This window comes from Neoarius graeffei, chromosome 21 (genome assembly GCF_027579695.1).
Source record: "Neoarius graeffei isolate fNeoGra1 chromosome 21, fNeoGra1.pri, whole genome shotgun sequence".
Taxonomy (NCBI): domain Eukaryota; kingdom Metazoa; phylum Chordata; class Actinopteri; order Siluriformes; family Ariidae; genus Neoarius; species Neoarius graeffei.
Window position 1 is genome coordinate 63,502,109 of NC_083589.1, and position 25,234 is coordinate 63,527,342.

Genomic DNA, 25,234 nt, shown 5'->3' on the forward strand with positions numbered 1-25,234 from the left:
GACATGCAGAAAGAAAAAGACGCACTGTGCTGGACTGGATGTAACAATCTCTTGACTCGTTTGGTTTTCCTGTTTTGTGTTGGCTCCTCCCACCTGCTCACCTGAGGCCTGTCTCACCTGCTTCAGCCTTTATAATAAGATTAGTTTGGCAAATACCAGAGAGAGAGAGAGATGAAGGGATAGGGGGCAGCTGTCCTTTTTGGGTATTCCTGGTTTGTTTGGGGTTTTTTGCATTATTGTTTTACAGGGCACCGCAGCTTGTGTTCTATATCTACCCACTTTTCTTATACTATTGATTACTAACTATCCATACTGACTCATTTGCTTTTTTCCTTTGACTCTTTCTTCAGTTTAAGTTTTGTTCATGTTTATTCCAGTAAATCCTTGGGTTTCCTAATGTAAACATGCGAGTCCTCCTCTGTTGTTGCGGTGCTGCGCGGCTCGGGGGGCGGGGTTACAGCCCGTTACGCCACATCCGGTCTCAGAGCACAGCGACAGGACGCACGAGGCGGTTTGGAATGCAGACCATAATTTCTCATAGCAACCTGTTCATGACGAGACTCGATGCTTCGACACGTCTTCTTAATGACTTTATCGGTAGATTTGATGAGTTTTCAGACTGATTTAGTGACTTTATTTAGGAAAAAAGAGACTTAAACATCATTCTGACGCCATTTTGAGCAAACATTATAGTTCTCCCAGAAACCGTTCAAGCCTCAGTTCACTCATTCACCAATCAGTGATCAGTATTGTTCGAAATGACCAATCACTGGTCACCATTGTTACCGATGCCCAATCCCTGATCAGAATTGTTTGTCCTGCCCACTTAAGCAAGTCCTACTGCTTCTTTAAACAAATCAATAAAATACATTCATACGTAAATACTTAATGACTTAACCAAATGTTTTCCCTTATAAACTATAATCTATTAGCTATAATTTCTATTCTGGGGGGGGAATCATATTTTTTTTTCCGAGATCTTGATGAATATGCAAATTAGTCTAAAGCGCCACCTAGCGGCTTTATGAGTATTAGCGTTAGCATTAGCGCTTTTTCCCGTGGAGAGAAGGATCAGCGGCTGTTTCGGTGCAGCTGCAGCCGGTGGCACAGCACTTTGCACTGGGTGCGCGGCTCTTCGCGGCACGAAATTCACTTTCAGTGTTCTGTCCTGCTTGGAGAAACCATTGGCGTGTTGTTTACTTTGCTGTCTCCGTGTACAGGTGCTCTAATGCTAATGCTGTGTTCTACTCTGCGCGGTGCCTCGCTGTGCTAGCTTGGGTGTTATGCTAACATGGCTAGTTAGCGAGTTTAGCGCGGATTTTTGTGTCGTGTTTTAACAATTCACACAAAAACAAACAACACAAATGACCTTGTGAACGTTTAGGAGATATTTAACATGTATATGGTTCAAAACAAAAAATCTGTTCCTAATATCAGGCCTAGTCTCTTATTTCTCTCTCTGTCCATCTCTCTTTAGCTATGGATATTATTATTATTATTATTTCCTTCTTCCTGTCATTTCCGGTTTCTTTCCAAGGTTTACTGTGGAGAAATGGCTATGAGGCAGACTCCCCTCACATGCTCCGGCCACACCAGGCCTGTTGTGGATCTGGCCTTCAGTGGAATCACTCCTTACGGCTATTTTCTCATCAGTGCTTGTAAAGGTGAGTGTGAGTTCTCCTCATTCACCTCACAGCTTCATCTCCTCATTCACCTCACAGCTTCATCTCCTCATCCGCCTCACAGCTTCATCTCCTCATCCGCCTCACAGCTTCATCTCCTCATCCGCCTCACAGCTTCATCTCCTCATCCACCTCACAGCTTCATCTCCTCATCCGCTCACAGCTTCATCTCCTCATTCACCTCACAGCTTCATCTCCTCATCCCGCTCACAGCTTCATCTCCTCATCCGCTCACAGCTTCATCTCCTCATTCACCTCACAGCTTCATCTCCTCATTCACCTCACAGCTTCATCTCCTCATTCACCTCACAGCTTCATCTCCTCATTCACCTCACAGCTTCATCTCCTCATTCACCTCACAGCTTCTTCTCCTCATTCACCTCACAGCTTCATCTCCTCATTCACCTCACAGCTTCATCTCCTCATCCCGCTCACAGCTTCATCTCCTCATTCACCTCACAGCTTCATCTCCTCATCCCGCTCACAGCTTCATCTCCTCATTCACCTCACAGCTTCATCTCCTCATTCACCTCACAGCTTCATCTCCTCATTCACCTCACAGCTTCATCTCCTCATTCACCTCACAGCTTCTTCTCCTCATTCACCTCACAGCTTCTTCTCCTCATTCACCTCACAGCTTCATCTCCTCATTCACCTCACAGCTTCATCTCCTCATCCCGCTCACAGCTTCATCTCCTCATTCACCTCACAGCTTCATCTCCTCATCCCGCTCACAGCTTCATCTCCTCATTCACCTCACAGCTTCATCTCCTCATTCACCTCACAGCTTCATCTCCTCATTCACCTCACAGCTTCATCTCCTCATCCGCTCACAGCTTCATCTCCTCATTCACCTCACAGCTTCATCTCCTCATTCACCTCACAGCTTCATCTCCTCATCCCGCTCACAGCTTCATCTCCTCATTCACCTCACAGCTTCATCTCCTCATCCCGCTCACAGCTTCATCTCCTCATTCACCTCACAGCTTCATCTCCTCATTCACCTCACAGCTTCATCTCCTCATTCACCTCACAGCTTCTTCTCCTCATTCACCTCACAGCTTCTTCTCCTCATTCACCTCACAGCTTCATCTCCTCATTCACCTCACAGCTTCATCTCCTCATCCCGCTCACAGCTTCATCTCCTCATTCACCTCACAGCTTCATCTCCTCATTCACCTCACAGCTTCATCTCCTCATTCACCTCACAGCTTCATCTCCTCATTCACCTCACAGCTTCTTCTCCTCATTCACCTCACAGCTTCTTCTCCTCATTCACCTCACAGCTTCATCTCCTCATTCACCTCACAGCTTCATCTCCTCATCCCGCTCACAGCTTCATCTCCTCATTCACCTCACAGCTTCATCTCCTCATCCCGCTCACAGCTTCATCTCCTCATTCACCTCACAGCTTCATCTCCTCATTCACCTCACAGCTTCATCTCCTCATTCACCTCACAGCTTCATCTCCTCATCCGCTCACAGCTTCATCTCCTCATTCACCTCACAGCTTCATCTCCTCATTCACCTCACAGCTTCATCTCCTCATTCACCTCACAGCTTCATCTCCTCATTCACCTCACAGCTTCATCTCCTCATCCACCTCACAGCTTCATCTCCTCATCCCGCTCACAGCTTCATCTCCTCATTCACCTCACAGCTTCATCTCCTCATTCACCTCACAGCTTCATCTCCTCATCCCGCTCACAGCTTCATCTCCTCATTCACCTCACAGCTTCATCTCCTCATCCCGCTCACAGCTTCATCTCCTCATCCGCTCACAGCTTCATCTCCTCATCCGCCTCACAGCTTCATCTCCTCATTCCGCTCACAGCTTCATCTCCTCATTCACCTCACAGCTTCATCTCCTCATCCGCTCACAGCTTCATCTCCTCATTCACCTCACAGCTTCATCTCCTCATTCACCTCACAGCTTCATCTCCTCATTCACCTCACAGCTTCTTCTCCTCATTCACCTCACAGCTTCTTCTCCTCATTCACCTCACAGCTTCATCTCCTCATCCGCTCACAGCTTCATCTCCTCATTCACCTCACAGCTTCATCTCCTCATTCACCTCACAGCTTCATCTCCTCATTCACCTCACAGCTTCTTCTCCTCATTCACCTCACAGCTTCTTCTCCTCATTCACCTCACAGCTTCTTCTCCTCATTCACCTCACAGCTTCATCTCCTCATCCGCTCACAGCTTCATCTCCTCATTCACCTCACAGCTTCATCTCCTCATTCACCTCACAGCTTCATCTCCTCATTCACCTCACAGCTTCATCTCCTCATTCACCTCACAGCTTCATCTCCTCATTCACCTCACAGCTTCATCTCCTCATTCACCTCACAGCTTCATCTCCTCATTCACCTCACAGCTTCATCTCCTCATTCACCTCACAGCTTCATCTCCTCATTCACCTCACAGCTTCATCTCCTCATTCACCTCACAGCTTCATCTCCTCATTCACCTCACAGCTTCATCTCCTCATTCACCTCACAGCTTCATCTCCTCATTCACCTCACAGCTTCATCTCCTCATCCGCTCTTGAGGCGAACCGTGTTTAGTTGACTTGGCCAGACCTGCAGCAGTAGTTCCTTTCTGCTCACACACACGGGCAATTTAGAGTAGCCACTTAGCCGAACTACATGTGTTTGGACTGTGGGGGAAACCGGAGCACCCAGAGGAAACACACACATGCAAAGTCCACACACATGAAGACTCCTGTCAGCCATGAGGTTTGAACCCAGAATCTTCCTGCTGTGAGGCGAGAGCGCTAACCACTACACCACCGTGCCGCCACAGTTTCACAGTATTAAACTTTTAAAAACAGAAGGCTGAGCTGGAAAAAGGAAGGAAGGAAGGAAGGGCGCCTTTCAGAAGAACCTGTTACATGATGTAAATATTTTGTTGAACACACAAATTGTGTATTGTAAAAGAATTCTTGGTGTGATTTTGGGGCAGCCATGGCCTGAAGGTTCAAGAAGCAGCCTTGGGCCCAAAGGGTCACTGGTTCGATTCCTGGGACCAGCAGGAAAAATGTGAGGGGAGTGAATGAACAGCACTTTTCTCTCCCTCTGTATCAGGGCTGAAGTGCCCTTGAGCAAGACACCAAACCCCCAACTGCTCCCCAGGTGTTTGAGTGTACATGTGACAAAAATAAAGGCTGCTTCTTCTGAAATTGCTAACGTATTGTCATCGTCTTGTGGTCATGACCTAAAATGGCCCATGACTGTCTTACTCTTGTCAGTGTGATTTAATTTCTTGTTAAAATCTTACCCAGAGTGCTGCAGTGATCACAACTGTGACGCTTATCAAAAACTTAGAAATCGCACACCGGCTGCAGAATCTGAGCGGTGATGATGGTGAACATGCTCCTAGACAGAAAAGTATCCTTATTACACAAATCAAGCACGTTGTGTTTTTACATAAGCACATGAGAACGTACTACTTTCTTTCGATTGTTAGCAGACTGGTGACCGATTTCAAACTAACATGGCTAATGACCACCTTGGTTCTGTCATAGTGAGAAATTCCTGGTTGAAATGTTAACGAGAGCTCAACTACAACGCTCTGCTAAAATCCGACAGCAAATTTGAAGACGGTGATGATTTTCTGTGCTGATCGATGATGTAAGAGTATAATTGTTTCCTTTGATCATAAGTCTATCGTAAGAGGATCTTCATGAAGTTTGCACTGGGTTTTATTGCCCGTATATCTCGTACAGCATGACGAGCCTGCAACTGTCTTTACACTGTCGGAATCAATTACTTTGTTGTTGCTTTTAGATGATCTGCTTAGCACCTGTATGCAAATTGCAACAACACATTGATGACTGCATGCTGTAACCGTGTCTTTGTGACATAACATCCTCTTTTTTCTTTCCTCATGGGCAGATGGTAAACCAATGTTGCGCCAGGGAGACACAGGGGACTGGATCGGGACGTTCTTGGGTCACAAAGGTGCAGTTTGGGGTGCCACCTTAAATAAAGAAGCCACGAAGGCAGCGACTGCAGCTGCTGATTTCTCTGCGTAAGGAAAACACCATACTAACACTAGGGTTGGGCGGTATCCAAATTTTGATACCTTTAAACTGTCTCTGTGTTTTCCCGGGGTATACGGTATTACCGAGAAAAAAATATTTTGTTTCGGCCTACTGTGTAACGTGCGCCTATACCGGCGGACCTTGCCCAGACCTGCGCCTATGCCTCAAATGTACTATTTAAAAGCAGCATAGCGAATTGTGTGCATTGTGGTATGGATTAAGCAGCAAAGCGAATTTTGTGCATTGATGAATGGATTGAGATATTTCAAAGCATCACGCAACTCTTCCTTCATCTTGAAAATAGCATTCAACTGTCGTTTACACATGTCTGCATTGAAACGCCATTTGCAGCACTATTTCACCTGCTCCATCAAAAAAAAGTACACGATGAGCAGGATCATACCCTTTCAAGCATGGGAAATAAAAAAAAAGGAAAAGAATCAACCAACACCCAAGTCCGTTTAGACTGCGCGATAAACCATATTCTTCAGCGCAAATGAGGCGAACCTAATTCAAATGCGTGATAGCTGCACAAGGCAAAATCATATGGGCCCACGTCATGCCATGGCGGGGAAATTAATAATCAAATGGCCTTACCTTGCTTAAAACGTTGTCTTGATCACATAACTCCTTACAATTATTCCACTTAAATCCATACGGTTTAACACACCCAACAAAGACAGCAAGCGCATTGCTAATTCCCACCAGAAACCTAACAGTTTACGCTACGATGTTTTCTTCCGTTTCTTCAGTAGATGACATTTCAAACGTTTATTACCCACATCCCAAATGTCATACGTTATATTATTTTACCTTGTTGTTACTCATGTAAACTACTCAAAACACAACTCATTGGAGAGATCTCGTGGAAGTGGAGTCCCCCAGGCTATGGTGTGCCTTAGGGGACATATTAGATTTTTTTCGATTTTTCTTCTTACATACTTTACACACAGCTTCATCTGTGTTTGCTGGCTCTCCCTTTTCGTTTGGTTTGAAACCAAAATACTGCCACACTGCCAATGTATTTTTTTTTGCCCCTAACTCGTTATCTTGACTTGCCATCTTTCAACCGCGGTCTCAGTCTCTTGCGAAGCTTTCTATCAGACTCCAAATGTCACGCAGGGTTGCCATGGTAACGACATAAACAACCCTGCACGCGATGAGAACTTCTTTAGGAAATTGATAGAATTAGTGAAAATACGATCACACAGTTATTCGGGATGATCTTCAATTTATTATTTTATATTATGACCTCATGTACTCCATATTTATTTAGATATTATATATTTTTTTAAAATGACGGTAATGAGACCGATACCGTCGGTACTTTTGGATACCTCGGGATACCTTCTTACCGTAATACCGCCCAACCCTAACTAACACTGAAATATTTATATATAAATATATGAAATATATATAATCTCTCAAGCTTTAGAATCACGAAGGTGACTCTCAGCACGTGTGTATATGTATTGTGCAAAAGCGCCTTTGTTATAGATTTCTATTTTATGATTTCTACATTATCGAGTCGGTACAAAAACATTTTAGAGTCCAAACGTTCGTTTTCCAGCACAAAATTAAATGGTACAGAAAAAAAGATCATATTCCATAAGAGACACTTTTCAGATGAAAAAAGAAAGCATAATGAAGGCTGCTGGGTTTTGGTGTAAAATGAAGAAGTGAGTGTGACAGTCAAAGTGTCCAGAAGAACTGTGGCTGGTTCTGTAAGATGCTCAGGAAAACCTACAGATCATTTCCACATAAAACTGCACTCACTGGACCTGAGAGGAAGTAAAACGCATCGTTCATCTCGTTGTGTTTTAACAGAGTGGTTTGTTTATGTTGCAGAAAGGTGTGGGACGCAGTCACGGGAGATGAGGTCCTCACCCTGGCGCACAAGCACATCGTCAAATCTGTAAACTTCACGCAGGTGAGAACATGTCAGTGCACTGGAGGAAAATAATCGGTGATGTCATGAAAGGAGATCCGCAGAACCTTTATTTTTAAATAAATTTCTGAGTGGATAGTATCTCCATCCTTGACTCTTGTATGCTGCATAAATGGGAATAAAATATATATTCGTGAGAGTTAAAATCGACCGCAAAGTTGTGATTGGCACCGCCCCGCTAAGCCAGCCAGCCCTGAGCGCGTGACGTCACAGCGGGAACCGGTTTTAAGGCCGAGGCCTTTTACAGCTATAGACCAAAGTCATATAAATAAAAATTGATGGTGAAAGTAATAAATAGCGTTACCGACTCGCTCAACTGAGACTGATTTGACTTCACTGATTGTGGGTTGACTCTCATTAAAACAGGATGGGTGCTATAACTTATGCAACATACATGTACATGCATGCATTTTCACTGATAAAATGTAAAAGGCTCATTAAATAATCCGATGAACTGAGACAATCACATTCTGAAGCAAATTAAATAATCTTGTACCGCTAACTTAAACACACAATACAAGTTACATGGATTAATCTAAATGCAGGGAAACAACGTGTTGTTTTGTATCCAAATGAGAGTCGGAGCTTACCCGTCTGTGTTCTCGCTACTTGAAGGGCGATCTTGTGGCTGATTGTTTTTGAAACGATCTGACTTTCAGTTGTTCGTTCAGTTCTCTGTTCATTCGCTTCTTCCATGTAAAGGCGAGATGGCAGCGATATCCAGTTTAGAAATCAGACGGCTGCTCCACTCATTCTCCATTTTCTCCATACTGAGTACTCCGCCATTACTGCTGGGCTCAGGCAATTACTAAAACCCGGGACGGGACAGCACCGGTTTTAGCAACAACCACAGGGAGGTCACTGCCCGAGTGACAATATGTCACGTCCCGGGTTTTAGCAACAACCCTCAGCTCACACTCCGGGAGAACTGGTGCAACTGAACTCACTTTCCTATTAAAAAAATAAAATAAATACTTTTTCTTGTAGTTTTCTTTTTCTTTAATTATTGGTACTGCACCCTCTTTCAATCTGGGCTTATAGCCAACGCTCCTCAACAGATCAGAGGTCTCGTACGAGTCTTCAGTAAAATGTGCAGAGCAGAGGAGAGACCACTTCATAGCCGCCCAATGTGCCCGTGAACTTCTCACAAAACGCGTCCAAATCTTTGCAGTTTGAACATTCTTGGGCCGTGAATGCAACGTAAATCCACCTTCTGTCGTGTTGCTGCACCGGCCAACAACACATATGGGTCTGTCTCAGAAAGTGGGTGCTGTGGGGGTACTCCGCTAAATATACTCACACTCAGTAATCTATACGGTTTTGAATGGTGATGTTGGTTTTAATTTGAAATAAAGTAATGAAAGAAATAATACAGATAAAACTAAATCTTTGATGTGAATACTCTATTCAGAATTTGGGAAAAATTCTGCAAATTTGTGGAAAAATGGCGGCTTGATCTGGGACATGATAAATGGTTGACTACATCGCATTCCCTTAAAAAGGTTGTTGTCCACTGAAAAGTCTACAGTTATCACTAATTGTATTTTAAGTTGTAACTTTATACACCTAAGGATTGGTGCGCTCACAGAATAATCATAACCGTAATAAAACATCACGCAAAATATTTGATCACCGTTATAACTCCATTTTCCGCAAACCCGAAACTAATACGATCGCGTGCTTTGATCTAAACGGAAAGCCTCAGGGTCGAGGTCACGACCTCACCAAAAGTAGTAACTTAAAATCACTACGTCATATAAAAATTTAGTTATAAATCTGCGATTTTGTTTTTTAAAGCGAAAGCTGAAAGTTAGGTATAGAATATGTTTCTTACAGAATATGTTACGATGGTAGCTGGTCTTGTATGAATTTCTGAGCTATAAAATGAGTCGTGGTCTATTTTTTACCGTAGCGTGTTATTTGTGTGCGGGGAAGGACACACATTAACAATCTGCATGTGTAGAATGGAATTTTCCACTCCAACAGTTAGAAGTTGATCGTGCTTCTATTTGCGGTCTCTCTGTTACGCGAGTGATCTGTTCGGACGTTATCGCTGAAAAGGTGAGTTTTGACAGTTTTGTTTTAGTCTTGCAGTATAAGGCAACAGAATGTTTCTTTTCATCTTACTTTCATATTTCGTAGTGTTTGCGTATTTTTGACCAGTATTTTGCAACCGTGGTCAGTTTAGATCGAACTTTTGATAGAATCTACGGCCAGTCATTTTGCCCCGCCCCCGCCTCGCGCTCTGTCCGGTGCGGTAGTGATGTCCCGTTGCTCGCGCGCCGCAGCAGAGACCCGCGCGACCTTCAGCCGGTACAGTCGCTGCTCTTTTACCACCGCCGTTATTCTCATCTTTCCAGTGTGTTCCTGATTTTTCCATTGTGTCCTATTTCGCCATATCAAATACCCAAACTGGATCATATTGATATGTCATATATGATATGGTATATCATATCATATACCCAAAACGTTGCATTGGTGGTTCAGTGGTAGAATTCTCACCTGCTACGCGGGAGGCCCGGGTTCGATTCCCGGCCAATGCAACGTCCTTTTGTGGGCGGCACGGTGGTGTAGTGGTTAGCGCTGTCGCCTCACAGCAAGAAGGTTCTGGATTCGAACCCAGCGGCCGGCGAGGGAGTTGTGCGGAGTTTGCATGTTCTCCCCGTGTCTGCGTGGGTTTCCTCCGGGTGCTCCGGTTCCCCCCACAGTCCAAAGACATGCAGGTTAGGTTAACGTGGGGCGGCCTTGGGCTGAGGTGCCCTTGAGCGAGGTACCGAACCCCTGACTGCTCCCCGGGTGCTGTGTTGGCTACCCACTGCTCTGAGTGTGTGCATGTGTTCACTGCTTCAGAATGTGTCATCTAAAACTGCTCTGATGCTGGTATATTGAAAATAATAATAATAAGCAGAAATTGTTGAGGGAGAGAGAGACTGTATTGTGCTGCATTTTCTCATTCTCACGATCGTGCTGAAGCTCGGCCAAAAATACAACCCACTTCACGGTTTCCTCAGCAAGGCAACGCTGTCAATCAAATGCTCCTGTGGGCGGGGTTTAAAGAAAAGGATGGGTGGAGATGACTCCAAACATCGTGCTGCTGTCGAGGGATCGGCTGATTAGAGAACTGCAGAAAACAGCAGGGGGATGTAGGGGTGTTCCTAATAAAGTGTCCAGTGAATCTGCTGATGATATTCCTTTGTAAGGAAATCGTATCCTGTAGTAAAGTGTGTTTTATATAGTAAATGCTATGTTTTAGTGACACGCCTACACGCGTCCCTCACCCTCGCGTTCTGTCACGACAAACTGAATATTCTGAGTGTAATAAAATCAATCAGTGCGTGTTTGACATTTATCTAACATGACATAATTATCAACTTAACTTCATCTTGTCTAGCTAGGTTTATTACCATATAGCTGACGCCCAAAAATGAGTTTCTGGAGAAATCAGGAATGTTTTGAGCGCAGAAAAAAATGTAATGGAGCCTCTTATTACAAGAGTTTAGACGTAATGTTATTGATGAGAGAGAACTATAATGTGCTTGGCGTATTGTTTTGGTGTAAAAGGAATAAAATGCTTCAGGTTGTGCTTGTTTTTGTGCTTAACACCCAGTCACATCACCCAGCTGTTGATTATTTCTCTGTGTTTAACTCTGACTGTGCGACAGCATGTTTGTCAACCTGTGTGTGTGGTTTTCTTTTAATACCTGAACAGGACAGTAACTGCCTTTTGACAGGAGGGAATGATAAAGTTCTGCGTATTTATGACCTCAGCAAGCCTGAAGCAGGTACGAAAAATAACGAGAGAGAGAGATATTCAAACTGCTATATGATTGACGTGTCATGAATGAAACTGTTGTGCTTCCTCTATAGAGCCCCGTGAGATCTCGGGCCACACTGCAGCCATTAAGAAAGCTCTGTGGTGTAACAGCGACCAGCAGATCCTCTCCGCTGCAGAGGATAAAACCATACGGTAATGTCCTTTCATCTTCATCTGTGCACACGGGCTGTATTAACACTGTCGGGTTTGAGTCATATGGGGAGAGAGAGGGACGAGGGGGAGGGGCGGGGGAAGGGACGAGAGAGGGACAGGGAGGGACGAGAGAGAGATGGGGACATGGGGAGGGAGGGGGGAGGGACATGGGGAGGGACAGGAGAGATGGGGACGTGGGGAGGGACGGGAGGGAGGGGGAGGGAGGGATGGAGGGGAGAGATGGGGATGTGGGGAGGGACGAGGGAGGGAGGGATGGGGGGACGGGAGGGAGGGATGAGGGAGGGAAGTGGGGAGGGACAAGAGAGATGGGGACGTGGGGAGGGACGAGGGAGGGATGGAGGGGAGAGATGGGGATGTGGGGACATGAGGGAGGGAAGTGGGGAGGGACGGGGAGGGATGAGAGAGGGAGGGACAAGAGGGAGGAATGAGAGGGAAGGACGGGAGGGACGGGAGGGACGAGGGGAGGGACGAGGGGGAGAGGGGCTGGGAGGGACGAGAGGGGGGGCCGGGAGGGACGAGAGGGGGGGCCGGGGGGGACGAGAGGGAGGGACGAGAGGGGGGGAGGGAGAGGGACGAGAGGGGGGGAGGGATGAGACGAGGGGGGGGACGGATGAGACGAGAGGGGGGACAGGGGGGAGGGACAAGAGGGATGGGAGGGGAGAGGGACGAGAGAGGGATGGGAGGGGGGAGGGACAAGAGGGATGGGAGGGGAGAGGGACGAGAGAGGGATGGGAGGGGGGAGGGACGAGAGGGAGGGACGGGGGAGGGGAGAGGGACGAGAGAGGGATGAGAGGGGGGGACGAGAGAGGGAGGGAGGAGGGGAGGGAGGGAGAGGGATGAGAGGGGGACAGGACGGGAGGGAGGGACAAGAGGGAAGGATGAGATGAGGGGGGGGACGGGAGGGACGAGAGGGGGAGGGCCGAGAGGGAGAGAGGAATGAGAGAGATTATGGAGTCAATAAAGGAGTGACATCTCTTCTCTTCCTCTTTAAACAATATTTGAGAAACTAATATAAATCTATTTATTCTCCCCACATTCCCTGGATATGAGCAATTACATGCACTGATCGGCTACTCCACTACTAAGCTATCAGCTCATATACCGTGAGTAGAGAAAAACAAAATGGCAGCTCGTTTTGCTGAACCAACTGAGGACAAAATAAAAACTCAAACAAAAACCCAAAAAATACAATAAAAAAAGCAACAAAATATGGGGTAAAAGTATTTGATGGTAAGAACACATCTTTTTTTTTTTCCAAGTATTATTATTATTATTATTATTATAACATTTTTCACAAATTGCTTCTGTCATTTTGCCGGTTTGTTTCCATTCTTCATCTTTAAGCATTAAAATATGTTGATTTTTTTTAGACTGCTCCAAAAGCTCAAAGTAGTTTGAAAATTACAGAACTAAAATGTCCAAGGAAGAATTAAATAAATGTCTGAAGCTGTTCTGTACCTCGGGACGACAGCAAGAAGGCACTTTCTACAAAAACCAACTACACTAAAGTCAGTTTGTGCTGCTATCAACAGGTTTTTAAGAAGTCCAACTGAGCGGAAATTTATTTTTGTAAGATTTTTTGTATAAAGTTTTTATTTATCGAATTTGCAAAATAAAAATGCTCTGTTTCTTAAAATCCAGTGAATGTGGAGAGAATAAAACCGTTATTCCACTCAATCTCACCGTACATGGATTACAGCGCCATCAGCTCATGTACGACTCGATTTCATGGAATAACTGTTAAATATCTCATCGGTATTTGCTCTTATTTTTTTCCTCTGGTTCAGTCTCTGGGACAGAAACACAGGTGAGGTGGTAAAGACGCTGTCGTTCGAGGCGTCTGTCAGCAGCATGGAGTACGTCCCCGACAGCGAGATCCTCGTCATCACCTACGGAAGGACCATTGCCTTCTACAAAGCTCAAACGTAAATAACTCGCTCGCTCACTCCGAGTCCTGATAACCAAATGCAGCGAGGGCAGAGCTCCTGTAACGCGCATGCTGCTGGTCAAACATGGGTTTGCATGAAAGACAACAGGTGTGGAGTGTGAGTGACCTGTGTGTGCGCACGCGCGCGCAAGATGCTTCCCTTGTGTTGTTTTAAAATGTGATCCCGATCATAAATAGGATGTGTCTCCAAAGGGAAATTAATTATTCTTTTAAATTAAAGCACTACAAAGACAATAAATACTCAAATTAATAACCTTCTAATGACCAGTTATGATTTTTATAACACACTCATGTAAAAGACTAAACTGCTGATCTTTCTCAGTACGAGTCCATTCAGTTTTGGTGTTTATGATGTTCTTTATCCATATAGATTATTTTCTTTCTTTTTCCATTCTTCTAAAATTTGATCAGTAGTAATGTCCACACGAGGCTCTGAAGTGTCTCTCGACTGTCAGGCTTCAGTTGATTCACTAAAGGGTTTGTTACCCAAAATCTGATTCAGCAGAGCTCGTTAGAGATGCGCACTGCTCAGAGAAGCGTACCACATGTTCTAATTTCTACATCACATCCGCAGTGTCACTTTGTATTTATTTATTTTTGCATGGACTTTTCTCAAAAAACGCAGCCGTTCCATCAACACGGTTCCCACGACGGCAGTGTTGTAGTCGAGTCACTAAACCTCAAGTCCGAGTCCAGTCTCGTCTCACGTCCCCAGTGTTCAAATCCAAGACATTTAAAAAAAAAAAAACTGAACCAAGTCCGAGAACAAGACTCCACCCGCACCATGTGACGGTGTCTGTTTCAGCGCCATTAACATTAGTTTGTTCCTGAACATGGCGTATGAACAGGTGAGTGTGCTTCTCTTTATCAGGGAGTGTGAAGTATTCTGTCAGAGACGGTTGGGAGACGGATGGAAGTGCAGAAGGTGTGTTTATTAATACAAGTGAAGACGCTAAACAATCCAGAACGGCAGGCAAAATCGTAATACGGTGAAACCGGCGATAGGGTGAGTGAGACACACAAACAGGCCATCAGAGACTCGGCAGGATCAAAGACGAGAAACAGGAAACCAGGGATGAGGAAACCAAACAAGGAAATAAGACTCAGTAACGTGTCAGCAACGCAACTCAATACTTCACAAAGCAACTGTGTGTTCAGTTGTTTTTATATCAGCACGCTGATTGCGCCTTAGTCCTGTGCAGTTGAGTTGTTTACGACACGTGAGAGTCTGCTTGGCACGCACGCTGTCCAGAGCGCGCCCGAGAGTCTATATGATGCTCACACCAAGGCGTGCAGGTGTGACACACTTACACAAAATTAGTACAAAAATGAATTTAAATATAAATATCTTATGCCAAATTATTATGGCATGTTACAGAAAATAAAGAAAAGATCCAAGTCTTCGTCTGCAATTTACGAGTCCGAATGCAGTTAACGCACGAGTCCGAGTCATCAGCGCTCAAGTCCGAGTCGAGTCACCAGTCCTTAAAATTAGGGCATGAGTCAGACTCGAGTACTGCAAGCCTGCACGACAGGTCCTGGAAATCCTTGAAAGTTTGTGAGTTTGAGGGGGAAAAAAATCAAGGCCTTGAAAAGTTTTTGAAAATATATAGACATAAATAAACATGGGTCATTGAAAGCCCATGAATTTAGATATTTTGTGCAAAAATAGAAATTGAAGACCCTCAGACGGCACTGCAGCACAGCACGACTGTCATTCATCACGAACTGATAGAGCCACACGGGCTCGGGATTAACTTTGGCAAACCTTTAAGTGCAATAATACGGAGTCACGTCCACAAACTTCACTTAACGTTCGCTTTCTTGCTGCTGTTTAACCTCCATTCTTCAACATCAGTTACTCGTGTACGTGTGTGATGGTGACATCACACTTCCTTCAGGCAGGTGGTGTTTGTCGTCGTTTGGCCGCGGTCATGTTCATGGAAAATGTGGTTTGTGTTGTGAAGCTGGTGCTAATGAAATAAACGAGCGGTTACTGAGCTCTTCAACTCGCTCAACTTGCACACCGTGTTGGAGAAGGTCAGGACCACGCCGTCTGCCATCAGCGTAACCGCACAATTGAGAAGTCGTGACACATTCGAGCCTCTCTCTGTGTTTATTTGTTGACTGTGAGCTTTTTGTAAAGCCTGCTAGTTCTCATTATAAAAATTCTTCATGTTGTAACAGTAATGAATCTTAATCCGTGTCTCAAACTATGCCGTGTTGGATCCTCGAAGTTGATGGAATTGGAATTGAAAGTCCTTGAAGTTGATGTTTATGAAGGTGTGGGAACTCTGTGTAAAAAGTGGGTGAGTATATTCTCTCATCCTCGAACCCAGTCCCACCAAGCTGCCACCATCATCGACTCTCCAACTGTACAACCCAGAAAGTGCCGGTAGAACAGGGTTTCGCTCGCTTTTATCCAGGATAAAGCGCTGATGTGAGCCAAATAAACCGATGCCTCGTTTGTCATCAGTCACGTGGTTTTCTTCTAAACGATACACACCTCGAAGCAGGGCTTCGTCTGCCACGCCCACTTATACTCTCTTCAGAGCCACATCGCCTATACGGGGAATTTCTGCAATGTTTCCATTTTGAAAGACGATCAAAATATGTTTGCTTGTGTTCACGACAACGAGTGATGAGATGTTTAGTTCGTCTCTTGTGGGTGTGTAGTGACTCGTGAACTAGCTAATCGTATTAGCTGTGCTCTCTCACCACAGGCACCAGTGATCTCTCTGCTGCTTCCTTCCAAGCTTTATTTTTCTCCGTAACGTCTCTGTATGCATTTAACAACAGGATAAGATGAAACCACTGTTAAGTTTTGTAACAGTAAGTGGGAAATAACTCCAGGCAAGAACTAAAGCCATGAACAGAAATTGAAGAAATGTTGGCCCACGTGCCAGGATCAGTCCAAGGACTCATTCGTTTGGATTCATTGCTTTGAGAAAATCTCATTTCAGAGTCTTTTTGGAGAAATTGCAGTGTAGAAAATCAAAAGAACTGTTCCGTAAGATCTGTGCTTCATTATTGTATGCATACTCGACACTTAATTCTGTTAAATGGATAGACGAGTATTCTTAAACGTTTAATCTTGGTACTCGAGCTATACAACAACTATTTCATACTCTTGAAGTTAATAAAGAGGGAGAGAAAAAGAAACACAGCCTGACGCGTTACAGAGAAACACACACACAAACCGTAAACTCATCTGTCCTGAGGACGTCAGAGCATGTCGTTACAGCTTTACCTCTGACACTGAAGACTCCCTTCCTTCAATGTTAAATAAATGTCTCCTTCCAGAAAATGTCCCCCACGATGTTCTTTCAGTCTGTTTATACAGGTTCCTTTGAGTAAGCTCTTTCTAACATCTTAAAACGAGCATGTTAATATTTAAACCTTCACCAGAATCCTTCTGGCCAATCAGAATGCAGAATTAAACATTCATGAGCGTCTGCAGTTAACAGGAAGCCATGTGTGAAATTGAGTTGATTACGGCAGATGTAGTGTTCTAACCGTTTATTCACGATGTCCCTTGTGTCTGTAGCCTGGACCTGATCAAGACCGTGGACGCTCCGGCCTCCATTCACTCCGCCTCGCTGCATCCGGACAAGGACTTTTTTGTGGCAGGAGGAGACGACTTCAAACTCTACAAATACGACTACACCACCAAGGAAGAAATGGGTAGGAACTGGAAGGAGAACGCTAACGAGAGACAGTTAATGTTTAGCGGAGACGTGTGGAAAGCTAATTACAAAATGATCTTTAAAGCTGTGCTGCCTTTCAGATTTTTCAAGTGTAGGTCATAAAAAGAATTTTCCCAACACCCAGTTATTTTTGTTTAGTGACTGAAAGCGACTGAATTCGAATCACAGACTTCCAATTTTCAGTTTTTTTTAAATAGAACAATTAATGAATTTAAGGCCATGTGGCTCTAAATTCTCCGCTATTTTTTCCTGCTTCACCATGACCCAATTCAAGATACTACGTCATGCATCACGTGGTGGGCTTTCCCCGTTCACGCAAGGCATTGTGGGATACAAATTTGAAACAGGAGAGAAAAATGGAGGGCGTGAGTGTGCGAATGAAACGTGAAAGAGCGACTACAGTAACGGAAAGCGAGAAGAAAAGACGTTATGTTATATACGAAGGAAAGGAAACGCAGGACCAAACTAATAAATATTGGCGCTCAGCGAGCACCTCGGTGTGATCAGCTGTTCGTTTAGTGACAGAATGATGGAACTGTCAGTGCACGCTCAAAGGGAAACCTGTAGATGGCAGTAATGCAACACTGTGGATGCCAGCTGCCGTAAAACCCAAAAGAAGAAGAAGGTAAACCTGCGCATGCGCACACGGACTTCCTCTGTCTGCTTGACTGCGCCAAGCGAGCGATTTCATGCACATTATTTGCTTTAATCCCCTTAAATAACTTCCCAGCCACAGAACGGCCTGATATTTTGAGAGATATAGGGAGGGAAAGTGAAACACAGCGCCCCTAGTGGTAGCGTTCCTAAACCGAGAGCCAGACTACTGAAAATCCCATAGACCCGATTTTTTTTTTTTTTTTAATCCCACGAAGTTCTGACGTGGAACTTGTACACCCCCAAAAATATGTTGTATATGTTGGGATTATCTACTAAGTGTGAAAGTATCAGGTGAAATTTCGCTGTCTTTTAAAAGATCGAAATTGCGCCTAACCTGTCGGAAACGGACGACAACCAAACTGTCTATCAGAGTCGCTCAGATTCCGTCAGCAGTAGCTTGATAAGTTTTGTTCTTCATACTCGCCCTTCCGAGTGCTGACAGCTCTCCCTGTGAATAGCGGCAGTTGACTGCATGCGCCGATCTGTAATGGTTATCCCCACGAGGGATGCATTTCTTATTGGTACAGAAATACTCCGCCAACCACGCGATACAAATGGGCATGTTGATGTAGGCTACTCGCCGCCGCTACCTGCTGCAGATTTGGAAAGGCGCTAGACTTGCGGTGACGCCACATACGCGACGTCGGGTCCGTGTAGTCTTTGATCAGCTTATTAAAAAACATTCAAAACAACTCAAATCGGTGGAAAAAATAAAGTATGATCACCAGGATCGATAGAGCTGCCCGACACGCACAACATATGGAAGCCATTGTCTTAACTTTGAAGTGTAACCCGAAATGTAATTTTTTGAAAAGATATGCCCATTCATTTTGCCGTAGAGGTTGGAACGCATCCAGTAGGGGGCGATGAGATTACTTTCCCTCCCTATCACAGAAATAAACATGCATCACAATCACCACATTTCAGATGGAACTAAATTTCACCGGTTTTATGAATTCGAAAGGCTGTACAGCTTTAAATCTGTTTCTTTTGCCCTCATTCAGTTTGAAATTCCTCTTAATCTAATATCACATCAGACCACAGCAGCACCACATCCAACACGCTGTCGTGAGAGTGTAGTGTCTTCTCTCCCATATACACATCACACAATTCCAAAAAAGTTGGGACGCTGTGTAAACTGTAAATAAAAACAGAATGCAATAATTTGCAAATCATGGAAACTATATTTAATTGAAAATAGTACAGAGACGACATATCAGCTATTGAAACTGAGATGTTATTGTGTTTTGAAAAATGTATGCTCATTTTGAATTTGAAGTTGTGATGGTATGAGGGGGCGTTAGCGCACATGACATGAGTGGCTTGTACATCTGGGAAGGCATCATTAATGCTGAATGATATAAACACGTTTCGGAGCAATATGCTGCCATCCAGACTAAATCTTTTTCAGGGAAGGCCTTCCTTCTTTCAGCAAGACAACACCGCTTTCTGCACATATTAAAGCTGCATGGCTCCGTAGTAAGAGTCCGGGTGCTAAACTGGCCTGCTGCAGTCCAGACCTGTCTCCCATTGTTGCTGACATCAAATTCAAAATGAGCATATATTTTTCAAAACACAATAAAATTTCTCAGTTTCAACATGTAATTATGTTGTCTTTGTACTATTTTCAATGAAATCAGGTTTCTGTGATTTGCAGATCTGCACATTCTGTTTTTATTTACAGTTTACACAGCATCCCAACTTTTTTGGCATTGGGGTTGTACAAAATACAGCAATCTAATCTCTAGCAGCCACCTGGGTGTCGATTTAAAAATCCAAATTTTGGTGAATGCTCAAACTGTCCGAGAGTATAAAAGTGAAAATGTTGATTAGATTAGATTAACCAACTTTGTACAACCCCGATTCCAAAAAAGTTGGGACAAAGTACAAATTGTAAATAAAAACGGAATGCAATGATGTGGAAGTTCCAAAATTCCATATTTTATTCAGAATAGAACATAGATGACATATCAAAGGTTTAAACCGAGAAAATGTATCATTTAAAGAGAAAAATTAGGTGACTTTAAATTTCATGACAACAACACATCTCAAAAAAGTTGGGACAAGGCCATGTTTCCCACTGTGAGACATCCCCTTTTCTCTTTACAACAGTCTGTAAACGTCTGGGGACTGAGGAGACAAGTTGCTCAAGTTTAGGGAGAGGAATGTTAACCCATTCTTGTCTAATGTAGGATTCTAGTTGCTCGACTGTCTTAGGTCTTTTTTGTCGTATCTTCCGTTTTATGATGCGCCAAATGTTTTCTATGGGTGAAAGATCTGGACTGCAGGCTGGCCAGTTCAGTACCCGGACCCTTCTTCTACGCAGCCATGATGCTGTAATTGATGCAGTATGTGGTTTGGCATCGTCATGTTGGAAAATGCAAGGTCTTCCCTGAAAGAGACGTCGTCTGGATGGGAGCATATGTTGCTCTAGAACCTGGATATACCTTTCAGCATTGATGGTGTCTTTCCAGATGTGTAAGCTGCCCATGCCACACGCACTAATGCAACCCCATACCATCAGAGATGCAGGCTTCTGAACTGAGCGCTGAGAACAACTCGGGTCGTCCTTCTCCTCTTTAGTCCGAATGACACGGCGTCCCTGATTTCCATAAAGAACTTCAAATTTTGATTCGTCTGACCACAGAACAGTTTTCCACTTTGCCACAGTCCATTTTAAATGAGCCTTGGCCCAGAGAAGACGTCTGCGCTTCTGGATCGTGTTTAGATACGGCTTCTTCTTTGAACTATAGAGTTTTAGCTGGCAACGGTGGATGGCACGGTGAATTGTGTTCACAGATAATGTTCTCTGGAAATATTCCTGAGCCCATTTTGTGATTTCCAATACAGAAGCATGCCTGTATGTGATGCAGTGCCGTCTAAGGGCCCGAAGATCACGGGCACCCAGTATGGTTTTCCGGCCTTGACCCTTACGCACAGAGATTCTTCCAGATTCTCTGAATCTTTTGATGATATTATGCACTGTAGATGATGATATGTTCAAACTCTTTGCAATTTTACACTGTCGAACTCCTTTCTGATATTGCTCCACTATTTGTCGGCGCAGAATTAGGGGGATTGGTGATCCTCTTCCCATCTTTACTTCTGAGAGCCGCTGCCACTCCAAGATGCTCTTTTTATACCCAGTCATGTTAATGACCTATTGCCAATTGACCTAATGAGTTGCAATTTGGTCCTCCAGCTGTTCCTTTTTTGTACCTTTAACTTTTCCAGCCTCTTATTGCCCCTGTCCCAACTTTTTTGAGATGTTGCTGTCATGAAATTTCAAAATGTCTCACTTTTGACATTTGATATGTTGTCTGTTCTATTGTGAATACAATATCAGTTTGAGATTTGTAAATTATTGCATTCTGTTTTTATTTACAATCTGTACTTTGTCCCAACTTTTTTGGAATCAGGGTTGTAATAGCAGACAGTGGTTGAAAAAATGACCCGGTCCTTTGTTGCTGTCCACGACGTCTCCAAATGCTTTTGTATTCACTCTCCAAGTGTTACGCAGTCGTATCCATCTCAGATCACCACCTAATGTGCTTTGAGTGATCGGATCACGACAGAGACAATCGGACCCTGGACGCATCCTATCCAACCGGATCTCAAAGGCACTATTTGTCTGTGATTACTTTGATCTCCTGACTCACTGTAGTTATGCTGTGGCATTACACACAATCCCAGTCCTCTCGTTACTCGTAATAATGTATGTATAAATAAATAAATGTGATGTTATTTCCATAGATCAGATATATTTAATTTATAACGTATAACCTACCGTTGTCAGTTGTTTATGGGGCTCCTGTGGGTGTCATGATCACTGTTTCCTTAAAATGGCGTCGCTGGTGAAAACCAGTGCCATCGTGACGCCGAGAACGGTCTTGTGCACAGACTTGACATCATAGTTGCTGGATTTGCATATGCAAATCAGCGAGGAATGAAACGACATGTGAAGTTAAAGTGTAATTACTTTTACTTGAAAATGTGATTACAGTCTAAATTAAAACATTGGAATATAAACAAAAATCAGTTTTCTACCACTACTGAACATTCAGCTCCTTCCTGTCTCCCACTGTGGTGTTCACTCGAGTGCTGAAGGTTTGCCTCCTCCTCCTCTTCCCCTCTCCTCCTCTTCCCTCCTCCTCTCCTCTCTCAGAGTCGTATAAGGGTCACTTCGGGCCTGTGCACTGTGTGCGCTTCAGTCCTGACGGAGAGCTGTATGCCAGCGGCTCTGAGGACGGGACGCTGCGCCTGTGGCAGACTGCCGTAGGGAAAACGTACGGGCTGTGGAAGTGTGTGCTGCCTGGTGAGTCCTCGTCACACCTCACCTCAGTCTATTAATCACCTTTCACTCGGGTCAAACACTGAGCTGAAGCTGATGACGGCCCAAAATACCTCCGTACAGAACCACAGAAATGACCAAGCGAGCAACTGAACACTTCGACTCTACAGGCTAGCTCACATCAGACATTTCCCGTTTCCCCAGCAAGCCAACGTAGGAAAACAGAAAAATACAAATTGGCATTGAGCATGGACGCATTCCAGACTCTTCTGCTTTTCCTTTTTTTCCCACCACAGACTGAAACACTTTGCTGCTTCTTCACAACTCGATAATGTTCGTTACAAAAATCGTAGTTTCTAATTTTTTTTTTCCAGCTACAAGGCGGCTTCCTGAGACGCTATACATCGAATATCTTTAATTTCATGGCGCCCCCTGGTGGTCCATCATCCCTCAGCTTTTAGCACTTGCCTCCAGAAACTGCCTCATCGTCCTCAGGTTTATAAAGGTCGCTTTAATTATCAGTGTAAAAAGTTTAGAGATGGAGTCTGTACAGATCCAAACAACTTTGAGTTTATAAAAAAAAGGTCCCACTGTCTGTGTGGGATTCATCCAGGTTTTCCCAGTTTCCTCCAACCTCTCAAACGTTTCATTAGGGTGAAGGGCTGAAGTTGCCCCCGTATGGGAACCAGTGTGTGAGATGGATAGAGATGGACTGGTGTGTCATCCAGGGTCCGACCCCGGCTCCACCCCCTCCTTCATCAGGAACGCCACACGCTGAAACTGAGAGTTCTGGTTCCCTGAGTCGTGTGTGTTCCAGTCTCCGGGCGGGCCGACAGGGGGCGCACACACCGTATCACAGCTCCTGAAAGCTTTCCTACGATACGCGATATGGATCAGGAAGAGTGTTGTTTTAAAAATATTATAATAAATATGAATATATTTGTTGTTAATTTTATATACAGAATTTTTTTGTTTAAAAAAAAAAGTTTAATTTGGAAAATGTAAAATATTTAGCACTGAAGAGGAAAAATCTGCTAAAATTAAATTTTAAAAAATTACAACTTTTAATATTTAAAAATTTAAACAATTTTATAAATTGCATAAAAAAAGAAAAACAGAATAAAAGAAACATTACATGCTTCTAGTCAGTTTGAAATTTAATTACATGATTTTATATATATATATATATATATATATATATATATATGAATATATATATATGAGAGAGAGAGAGAGATCGTTCAGCTGAAATATGATTAAAACAGGATCTTAATGACTTGGGAAGAAGAACAGCAAAAATTGTTGAAGCAAATTTATTAGAAATAAATATTCATCTGGCAGAAAGTTGAAAAGCTTGAACTTAGAAGCTTAGTTTTAAAAAATAAAGATAATCATAAAATAAAAACATGTTGAGGGAGAATTCATCACCGTACAGACCGAGCAACATGATGATAAACACATTGTAGAAATTGAGATATATTTTTTTTAATAATTCTTAGCTGACTGAAAGCAGCTGGTTCAGTAATTTCATGCTTCATGTTTTAAATGTTTTTTATTATCTACAGTTTATTTGCTGGCTGTTTTGTTGACACACTGATATATCGTGATGCGTATTGTAGAAATATCACCGTATGATATTTTTTGGTCATATCGCCCACCTCTGAGCTGAAGTCTTTGCACCCTTGTCTGATAGAGGAGCTGTCTTCGGAGAACTCGGACACTCTGTACTGCCCTCCGGCTGAGATCAAGGCCTGAGGTGTGAACCAGGAAGAGCAAACAGAGAAGAGAAGAAAAGGAAGGAGAAGAGAGGAGGACAGGACAGGCCCAGATCAGATCCCCTGCAGAGTGCTGTGCCACCTCAATCTCCATCACCCAGAAAAAAAAAATAAGAGAAACAACAGTCCACGGAGCGGAGTTTACCACGGGGAGTGCGGGGGAATCCAGCAGCGCGTTACACTCCTCCACCCAGACCGCGCACCAGGAGGTAGTAGTAGAGATGGGAGTGCTCATGGTCCGACTCCCAGCTGCCTGCTCTCTCTCTGGTGCTGTTCGGTACCATCTGGTACTATCCGGCTCCTCCACCGCGCTGCCATCAGTTACTTTACTTTCATCATGGTATCTCTGTTTGTCTTTTTTTTTTTTTCCCCTCAATGTGTAAAATTGTGCTTTTAAAAAAAACAAAGAAAAAAAGGATCAAGAGTTTGTATTCAGTTTATTGATCTCTGTGAAGGTGATCCTGATTATGACGTGTTGTGTTAAATCTAATCCACAGTGGTGTTTTGGTGTATTATAATCACCCGTCAGTATCGGAGTGTTGAGTTTTTTGAAACGTAACGAGTAAAACTGACTTTAAAAATAAGTGACTTAAGTTCTTAACTTTTTTCTCTCCCTCCCCCCTCCCCCGCAACCTGCCAACTGTAATGTGTGGTCAATAAAACATGAATGAGATACCATTTAGAAGTTCATCAGCACGCTTTGTTTCATTTCTGTCCTTAATAAAGACGTACAGATCCAGTCAGAAGTTTACAGACTCCTCATGGATGTGAAGGCCACAGCAGGACTGGGATTTCAGTGATTTTTCTTGGGGTTGCTCTTTTTCTGAAGCAGAACGATTGAACCGCAAAGCGCTTTAATGGAGGGAGAGAATCTGGTGCACAAGTTTCAATTTATTTTACGTCGCCATCAACAAGCTTGTGGTGGAGTTCTGATTGGATGTTTGACCAATCATCTTGGCAGACTCGCTGGCGTTATGAGTTCAATTAAATTTTTGGTTTCTGGCACAGACCTGACTTTTAAACCCTGTCCATATTTATAAGACCAATCTGTAAGATCTTGCTTTGGCTTTCTTTTGATTTCCTTCTAGCAAGACACAACGTAGGACTGATCACATGTTCGGCGATAACGCCTCAGTTCATTTTTTCATTATAAAAATGACACCTGTGCCTTTGGTAAAGACGGGCAAAG

The 25,234-nt window shown here is 43.8% G+C and overlaps 1 protein-coding gene and 1 non-coding gene across 2 annotated transcripts; both read left to right on the forward strand.

The window, feature by feature from the left end:
* The first annotated feature begins 1,024 nt into the window (after positions 1 to 1,024).
* strap (serine/threonine kinase receptor associated protein) lies at positions 1,025 to 24,730 on the forward strand. Its single transcript, XM_060903486.1, has 10 exons — positions 1,025 to 1,220; positions 1,538 to 1,664; positions 5,583 to 5,718; positions 7,580 to 7,661; positions 11,389 to 11,461; positions 11,547 to 11,646; positions 13,455 to 13,592; positions 17,163 to 17,299; positions 22,145 to 22,294; positions 23,964 to 24,730. Exons 2-10 carry the CDS (start codon positions 1,553 to 1,555, stop codon positions 24,023 to 24,025), a joined length of 990 nt encoding a protein of 329 aa, XP_060759469.1. The 5' UTR covers positions 1,025 to 1,220; positions 1,538 to 1,552; the 3' UTR covers positions 24,026 to 24,730.
* On the forward strand, positions 10,152 to 10,222 carry trnas-gcu (transfer RNA serine (anticodon GCU)). The gene has a single exon. It is a non-coding gene; the product is annotated as a tRNA-Ser (tRNA).
* Positions 24,731 to 25,234: the final 504 nt, after the last annotated feature.

Excerpts from the sequence above, each read along its gene's own strand:
- strap (XM_060903486.1), top strand. The coding sequence starts at position 1,553 with ATGGCTATGAGGCAGACTCCCCTCACATGCTCCGGCCACACCAGGCCT. Across the intron at positions 1,665-5,582 it reads TCTCATCAGTGCTTGTAAAG|ATGGTAAACCAATGTTGCGC; the intron begins GTGAGTGTGAGT and ends CCTCATGGGCAG. Across the intron at positions 13,593-17,162 it reads GCCTTCTACAAAGCTCAAAC|CCTGGACCTGATCAAGACCG; the intron begins GTAAATAACTCG and ends TTGTGTCTGTAG.